The sequence below is a fragment of the Varroa jacobsoni genome, unplaced genomic scaffold (assembly GCF_002532875.2).
Source record: "Varroa jacobsoni isolate VJ856 unplaced genomic scaffold, vjacob_1.0 contig00534, whole genome shotgun sequence".
NCBI lineage: Eukaryota > Metazoa > Arthropoda > Arachnida > Mesostigmata > Varroidae > Varroa > Varroa jacobsoni.
In genome coordinates this window covers 86074-94551 of record NW_019214481.1, presented here as the reverse complement: position 1 = coordinate 94551, position 8478 = coordinate 86074, and the positions used below count along the sequence as shown (strand labels likewise).

General features: G+C 38.7%; 1 protein-coding gene across 1 annotated transcript; it reads right to left on the bottom strand.

Annotated features, from left to right (window-relative positions):
• Nucleotides 1–631: 631 nt before the first annotated feature.
• LOC111271318 (protein LSM12) lies at nt 632–7194 on the bottom strand. The gene is made up of 7 exons (XM_022852045.2): nt 6902–7194; nt 3576–3784; nt 3093–3195; nt 2266–2411; nt 1718–1827; nt 1098–1260; nt 632–973 (listed from the first exon to the last, which is right to left on the bottom strand). Exons 2-7 carry the CDS (start codon nt 3780–3782, stop codon nt 914–916), a joined length of 789 nt encoding a protein of 262 aa, XP_022707780.1. The 5' UTR covers nt 3783–3784; nt 6902–7194; the 3' UTR covers nt 632–913.
• Nucleotides 7195–8478: the final 1284 nt, after the last annotated feature.

Below are 8478 nucleotides of genomic sequence, written 5' to 3'. Positions count from 1 at the left end.
GGTAACACTTCAATAAGCTAAAAGTTTCTCATGAAGCAAGTTCAAGAGGTATATTTGTACTAAAGCCTGTATCTAGCGGTAGCTTTCAAAATGCAACAACAGAATTATTGACAAAATGACAAATAGATACTGCAGTACATGAAGATTAAAATATAGGTGTTTTCAACAAAAGAGGGCATATATGGCGGTAATCATAACAGTGAAGAAGAGATAACAATGGAGAACTGTCGGTAATAAAATGCTACTATCAGCTGATAATGAAAATCGATTTGTAGTGGAAAACATTCCAAATTATATTACAAAACAAATGCGTTTCATATTTTATCTTAGTAAGGATATCTACCATATTTTCTAGCTACAGGCAGGAGAAATCATGAAAATGATAAAACGACACATTAGTTTATCTTGTTAGGCTTGAGAATAAATTGTGCTTTCACGCGTTTTTAAGACTGGGGCCGCAAAATATTAAATGTGAATGCTTCATGTGTAGTAGGAACATTATAGAGAGAGATAATGATGTAGAAAGCTAAGCGGCTAGTCAATTTTAGTGCACTAAAAGCTATCATAAAGCTGGCTTTATTTAACTTAGCTACCTACCTGCTTTTACTTTACAATAAAAACACGTTTGCAATAACTAAAATAAGATGTTCTTATATTCCGGAATTTTTCATGGACTGGTCGCTCATTCCACAGAAGCAGGTTCAACCAACGAATTATTGTCTTCTACTACCAACGCAGTCAGTGCATTGTCAACCGATTAACGATCCATTCTGCGTGCCAGCGGTCTTTTTAGTACATACTTAGAACTTTTTGATAAACACTGAACAGCATTTGAAGAAATTAATTTATTTTGCATAAGTTTGTTGCCTATCCGCTTCCGTAGCATTCGCAACCCTGTTTGTATTTGCATCGTTTACAGGCCTCCTGTTGGTCCATCTTTATTCCCCCGGCTATCTTGTTCCTTTCGAATATCCTGCAATAGATTATGACGTGTTTGTTCATTAAGTTTTTGCCTGCGAGGTCAAAACTTAAACTTTGATCACGCCCCATGGCCTAGTAAATTAGTACCACAAGAAGTAATAACTAATAGCTACTACCTTAAGGTGTTTCTCGACAATGTTTCGTATGTGCGCAACTGATTGGTGCTCCGCTGAATGCGCTTCGTTGGAGGGAACACAGTTTTCCGGCCGATATGGCGGTTGGATGCGCACCGAGTTCATCACGAGTATGTCTTTCTCATGCCACGTTACTTCTTCGATTCTATCGAAAATTAAATAAACATAACAAATCATATTATAATGGTTTTCACCGGAACGTTTTCAGTAAAAACTCGAATAAGCAACATCAATTGCTAGATCTTTCACCCCCTCACCAAAAATAATTAGACTATGCGTTATCCATTTTGCAGTTTCTTAGATCAGAACAGAAGAAGTAATTCGTTAGCGTAGGCACTTGTTATTTTCAATGGTGGCCTTTAATTCATTTATCAAAAGCTTAAACAGACCTGCCACACATTGCCGCAACAAGCACCTCTGGACACCATGTCAGCGGTAACTGGATCTATACATCGAATCGAGCGGATGTGCGGATTCGGGCACGCAAATAACGTAAGTTAGACTCTGCTCGACAATTTGCCTTGTTACCATCTGAGCCACCGTCGGTAACTACAACACCAAAATCGCTCCGTTTGTTTGCGTAAGTATCAAGTTATTCTTACGTTTTTCGAATGGCAAGGAAAAGACTTAAGCCGTCGTAGGAGACACCCTTTGCGATTGCCAACGCCATCTTTCGGCGTTCATCCACATGCTTCATCATACGTGATTTTACCTAAAATTCACATGACACAATAGGAAGATTACACAGTAAATTGGCATATAAACAAAAGCACGATTGGGCAGTAGTCCTTATATCGATACATATCACTTAAACACCACAACGCTGTTAAATATATTCAGTCTAATCGGCAAGCATAACCCGCACCAGCTTATTTCAATTTTTTAGCAACCTTTAGATATATTTTGCTCCGTTCCTAAGCAACGATGACATTTGAATTTATTAATACTTAAGAAAAAGTAAAAAACAAGACCATGGCTAGGTCTGTCCTTTGTGTAGATGCAGCGAGTAGGCGTAATGGTAACCTAATTCAACAAATATATGATGGATTTAGTTAGAGGAAAAATAAGAAAAAACAAACTGCTTGGCTAGATGCAGGCCGTCCAGTAATGGCTATCGCTGGCTTAATTAGATACGTTAACTTAAATTTACCTTTTCGATGTTAACCTGTGCTGGAGGAAGGGGAGCGCTATTGTGTGCAGGAGCTTCCCTTTCGATGTTCATCTTACTCACATAAAGCATGTTTACCAAACGCACGTCCGTTGTTTTTCGCTGATTATCGCCTCCTGAGCTACTTTCTGCAGTACAGTGCAAACAAATTGACTTAAATTAAGACCAAAATGAAGCTCAATAGCAGCGGAGTTGCGAGTGGGTAAAGAATATTTTAGTAAAAGATAATCTGTTAGTTGGGATTGTAAATAAGTTCTTGTCTTTTTAATCGCTCCGAGTAATCATCCGAGGTAAAAAGTTACAGTAAGTACGAGATAGAAATCATGTTCGTTATCTTTCTTTTTTTTCATGTGTTTCATTGCCTTTGGCAATTTTTCAAGATGCCATCTTTGAGGATCATCGCTCGCATCAATATTGAGCATTCCCCTCACCTATAGAATTATTACCGCACACGGTCTAAATATCCCACCCATAGGCGAAAATAAAATATGGAAAATGTTTATTTGCTTCGTGAAACATCCTGCTGGAAGCCTAAAAATAAAATTCCAACCTGTTAAAAGAATCGCACAAGAAAGAGACATGCTTTTAGGTGCTGCACGGAAGTAAACAAACCATGAAGGATCAGAGTAATGTCTCAGCAAGAACTTAGACATACCTAACCTTTAGTGTTTCCTACATTTTTTTGCCTACAAGAAGACGGATAAAAATGAGTCTCTCATAAACGTTGCATTTAAGTTAGATTATTATTGTAAATTGTATATACCGTGTGGTTACGTAACAATAATCCGGTATGCAAAAAATCAACTTACTCAGTAACAGTGCCTTGTGTTTGTCATCAAATGCGATTACTTCACCGTTAAATCGTTCGTTGAAGGGGCTTTCGATAGACACAACGCATCCTAGCTGAAACACCTTTAATATTCTAATAGTTGTTATTTTCAATACAACTTTGCAAATAAATTACCACTCAAAAATGTTTCGCCAAGCAAAACATTTCCAAGCGCTGCGCCTCAGCTCACTCTTGACTCAACTCGCTCGAACGCTCCGAGCACGTAGCTTAAAACCTATTGGAGGCTTTAGACGACACATCATATTGCAGACAAATACAACAAGTCGTTAATGCAGATCTGGAGGTATACTTGTTAGCCCAAATGGAACGTTACGCATTGCGACTTAATGCTCAGTGAAGTGACAAGCAGGGAAATTGCTAAAGGCCGATCCGAGCTATCCAAACAAAGAGTTGTTACTAACCTAAAACGAGGTAAACCGAACAGAAAAATTTATTTGCTAACCTCGGGCACAACCTCAGGAAGACCCATTGCGCTATTACTGCTGCTGTTGTTGCTGCTGCTACTACTGCTGCTGGTGCTGCCTCCTACGTCTACACTTGAAACTGCCGCCGCTGCCGCTGCTGGTATTGCCGTCGCCGCCGCTGCCCCCGTTGCTGTTGTGGCCCTGTTGTTGTTATCACCGCATGAACCACAGGAAGCACCGGACATCGCTGGTAATGGAACCCCAGACCAAAGCATCAATACAATCAGAAACTTAGACCATGGACTCAGATACGTTAGAAACCACGTAATCGAATTTCATGTCTCAATATTCAGTGCACTGATGCACAATTACATACCTTTGTCTATAACGGTACCTAATGTTGTCAAATTTCTCTATGACATGGACTGGATATGGGAACTCACTGATGCTTTGGAGTTCCGAAAACGAATATTGGTAATCACACATTAACGAAAGCGTATCTTTTCTTTAAAGGGATAAAACTAATGTAAAGATATATGGAATTAATATAAGATTATTCAAGAAAGCCGTTTTTATTTTTAATTTTACATATATGTCACTCATCGTCAATTATTATGCTGGCCACTTATATGTAAAGTCTTTCGCACATTGTATCGTAAATCCAATATAAAGGAACGTCCAGCAGATGCTACCTTGCCAACCAGAAAACGTAAAATTTCAATTCGCATCTATACACGAGTGTTGATGGCCCTGTTTCTCCAGTGTTTGTTACGAGCTACCGAAGACAAGTTCTATATGAGAAAATCCACTGATCGAATAAATGAGATTATAGGAACGTTACAGCACTTAGAGTTTAGCTAATATTACCAAGAGAACTGAAGAGTTCTATAGAGAATTCGTCAAAAGATTGCAATGCGGGGAGTTGGTAATCAGCATTACTTTCCTTTTGGATACAATAAAATAAAGTAACTGCAGGGCATTTTGTGTTATATATTCATTAAGCTGCTAGACAAACGAGGAATAATAATCTATGAAACTTGTTGGTAACCGGAAAAGATGACTTGTTTAAGAATTCCATCTTAAAACTGCAGCGGTAGAAATAGTTCGCTGTACCTTGTATTCCGTGAAAGGTCTATTACTAAAAGCACGAGCCGCTGATTTAAAAAAATCCCGAAAAGATCATTTCTAACCACGAGAATGAGTCTCATGGAAGATTCAACGGGAGGACGAATAAAGGACCACTAGAATAGACTGCGTTGAAGACGGACCATATTGATGTTCAAATTTAGTGTGCATATAAAATAACTTACTTGTTTGCCTCTGTCAAATTAATAAAGTAATAAACTGAACTGATCCACGTTATATGATTTGTGTGGGATCAAAAAGCAACGTAAAGATATTTGATTTTTTTTTAATAATGATCCATCCTTGCATTGAATTTGTATGATTTGTGGTAAAGTGGTCTTCTGCGGTAATCGCAGACAGTGACATCAGTAGGAGGGCGCAATTGAAACGGCGAAAGATCACCCCAAAGCAAATGTATCGCTGCGTCAACTTATGACGTCTAAGGGGTATGTGTAGCCGCTGCCCACTACAGCTCGATAAATCCTGCTTTGTCTATTACGACTAAAATATGCTTTCAACAGTGTAAGAAGATTATAAATAAATCATTCGCTAAACACCTAATATTATTAAACAGAACTAACTCGCTCTTATTGCTTGTGGCTCTAAAAAAAAACTGGATTTGCTATTTAACGTTTTACAGTTAAAACCTAGTATATTTACTCGCTACGGTCACCCTCAGATTTTCTATTTTACTTGTAATTATACACATCGTAGCTGTTTCTAGTTACATCCGCCGTAGATTTTAGGATGACTTTTTTTTTATCCATGCTGCTTCTACTGAAGACGATTATTAATATTTTCGTAAAAATCATAAAAAATAGCTTTCATCTGTGTGCATTAAAGCTTTCTAGATGGCAGTTCCTGATGTGAAGATGAACTTCCCGATAATTTCATTGCTGCAAAACATTCTGACATCACTACGCTCGAAGCCGAGCGAAGCGGATGCATCATTTCATGCGATTCTCTGACCTGAAAGCGGTGCTTTCTTCTCGAAAAGGAGTGGCGAAATCAGTGCGGTAAAATGTTTTGTAAATCAGGTCGACTCTAAAAAAATACTGACAATCTTAGTATACAACACAAGAAGCTTGCACGATACACAGAGATTGGCAGAGCTTGACTGAAAGCTTTTCTACCTTTGTTAATAATGATAGACAATCATTTCGTAGACTTACTGATAAGCAAACATGATTATTAGGAAATATAATAACTAATATAATCTGAGAATATAAAGCTACTGTACCACTATAACTGATGAAGACAAAAAAGAGAAAAGACTTGTCTACGCAAACTTATTTGACGAGTCTACATAAATAAGGAATGACTAACAAAACCGAGAGAGCTGGTCAGCGTTGTTTCAGTATTGAATAAAATCCTGATCTTGGCGGCCTCGCTTCTGAAAGACGACCCAAAACGGCTTTGTTTCTGGGCTCTGAAGGTAGAGCGTGCAACAACAGCATAAATACCTTCAATACTGGCTATTTAACTAATACACTTTTCATTATTCAGGCCTTGCATTATTTGTTCAGCTGTGTCACTTCGTAAATTATTCGTGAACCTACTAGAAAGGTTTAGGTCCTGTGCACGAAGAGCTGCAAATGGCATAGTATATCGATCGAATACATGTTGTACATAGGCCTGCAAATTATAAAACGAACCATTCATATTTTAATGGCCGCTGCGAATGAGTCGTAAAATCGATGTCAACCTACAAACTAACAGAGCAAAGAATGGGGGGAGGGGAGGTACTTGAGTGACTTACAAATTTACTATAAGAGAAAGGTGCAGCCTCAAATAGAAAACAGAAAAGAAATGCGGAGTTGGATGATAGAGATATATAACGGCATTTTGGTTTGAGAGGCAAATGCGAGAAGCACAAAACTGGATTCAGGCTTCTACCATTCTGGTATTTGTGTCGGAGATCAGACATTCTGGTATTTGTGTCGGATGACAGAACAAGAAAATAACTGCAAACAGGGAAAACTTATTGGTCAGAGATTTATATCTAATTAGTAAAATCTACCCAAACTGCAAAAACAGACAGCTGGATGAAGTCGAAATGAAACCGGCTGAATGTTGAACGAACTGAACACGCTGGTCATCATGCACGCATGCTTCCTGTCTGCCCTCTTCTCTCGCAGCTGCCACTTTTGCCCCATTACATCATCATCATCATTATCATCTGTCTCCACAAGACAGGCAAAAGACAGAAAAAATTACTCCAAGCACTGCTACCACTTACCCACTGGTCCGCTCGACGTGAAGGCGCCGACCCGGCTTGATCTTACCGAGTCTAATCCTGCTCTGTTTGATGCTTATTTCAGCGGAAATTCAAGATACACAACAACACAATGGGACACTGCCAGTGGCCGACGTCAACCGTTCCGGTAGCCGTTTGTTCTACGGCCGTTACCCTGGCTTCTTTTTTGTGTTGGCGGATACTGCTAAATGGTGTCCGTCTCGCCTGCTACTACTGACTTCAATCAGTCAGCCTGATCCAGGAGCAGCCGTTTCGAGTCAACAAAAGGGACTCAACAACATCGTCAGCGCCGCCGTCACTCCACTATCAACAACACAGCAGACCAAAATACAACAGGATAGCAATAGGATGAACGTATTGTCGAAGCATTGTGTCACAACATTCCCTCAGTATTAATGACAGGCGACTCGACCAAGCCAGGAGAGACGGTTTGGTTTCATGCTTAGTGATACCTGTATGCCTTGACTAATAGCCAAATGTTCATATGCAAAATTGTTTCTTCCTTTCTTTTTCTATTTTTTTCTAATTGGCACCCTTAGTAATTATTTCGGTACAATCCTTGTGATCACCCTTATTTAGGTATAGTCTATCTGAAATGATTTTTTCTGACTTATCTGGGGATTTCTCGGGAGTACCTACGAAACGGCCTGACAACCATATAAATGATTATTAACCTTGCTAATATATTATTATTTTCTCATTATTATTTATTTTTATTTAATTATTTACCTACCTGGTTATTAATTTTTTAGTAATAGTCTTTGCCAACGCTAAGAAATTAACAAAATTCGAAATTAGTTATTTCAGATTTTACGGACGAGTGGCTACAACGGCTTCGTGTGCAATATCACATATAAAAAAAATAACAATTGATAAAAAATAAGAGATATTGACCAATCATTACTGTAAGGCATAACTCTCCAAATGCCCGTGTTTATTAATCTGTTTATGAATTTGCCCATATTTTTTTAGAGAGTCAAGCCGTTCGTGATGAATCCATTTTATCGGGACAGTCAACTATGACTCTGCGTTTCTATCATATTTAAAAAAAAATTCAAAAGGCAGCAAAACGATATTTTACGAAACAATACATTATCAGAGCCACGAGACAGGTCTGCGACAGTGGGCTCTGATTCTGAATACGTTGAATTCATCTTAGCCAAAGATAATAAAATTAAATAAAAAGTCGAAAAATAATCCAAGAAAAGATCGGAAGTGATTTCTGCTGCTTATTTGAAAAAGGCCTCTGGAGGTATGATATTACTGCAATATGAATGGAACTACAGTGAGAGTCTTCAAGCCTCAATCTAGATGCAGAAATCAGAAACAAAAAAGTATTGCACATCACGTGCACGGTGCTCTAGAAGGGCCTTACTTTCTAATCGAGCCGTATTGAATTCAAGTAAGAACCTAGAGTTGCACCTTAAACGGCACACATAACTACCACAAAGGCGACGGTTCATGCGATCGCCCGCGCTTATCCTCCATCCACTCGCAGTCTTTCGTGAAATTAGTGTTTTGCCGTTTAAACGCTTGACGTTGTCGTTGTTTTTGTTTCG

What these genes read in the sequence shown, in the direction of transcription:
- LOC111271318 (XM_022852045.2), bottom strand. Translation starts at nt 3,782, where the DNA reads ATGTCCGGTGCTTCCTGTGGTTCATGCGGTGATAACAACAACAGGGCC. An exon ending in CACAGGTTAACATCGAAAAG is followed by an intron (nt 1,828 to 2,265) that starts GTAAATTTAAGT and finishes TGTGAATTTTAG; the next exon opens with GTAAAATCACGTATGATGAA. An exon ending in TTCCTTGCCATTCGAAAAAC is followed by an intron (nt 1,261 to 1,717) that starts GTAAGAATAACT and finishes AATTTTCGATAG; the next exon opens with AATCGAAGAAGTAACGTGGC.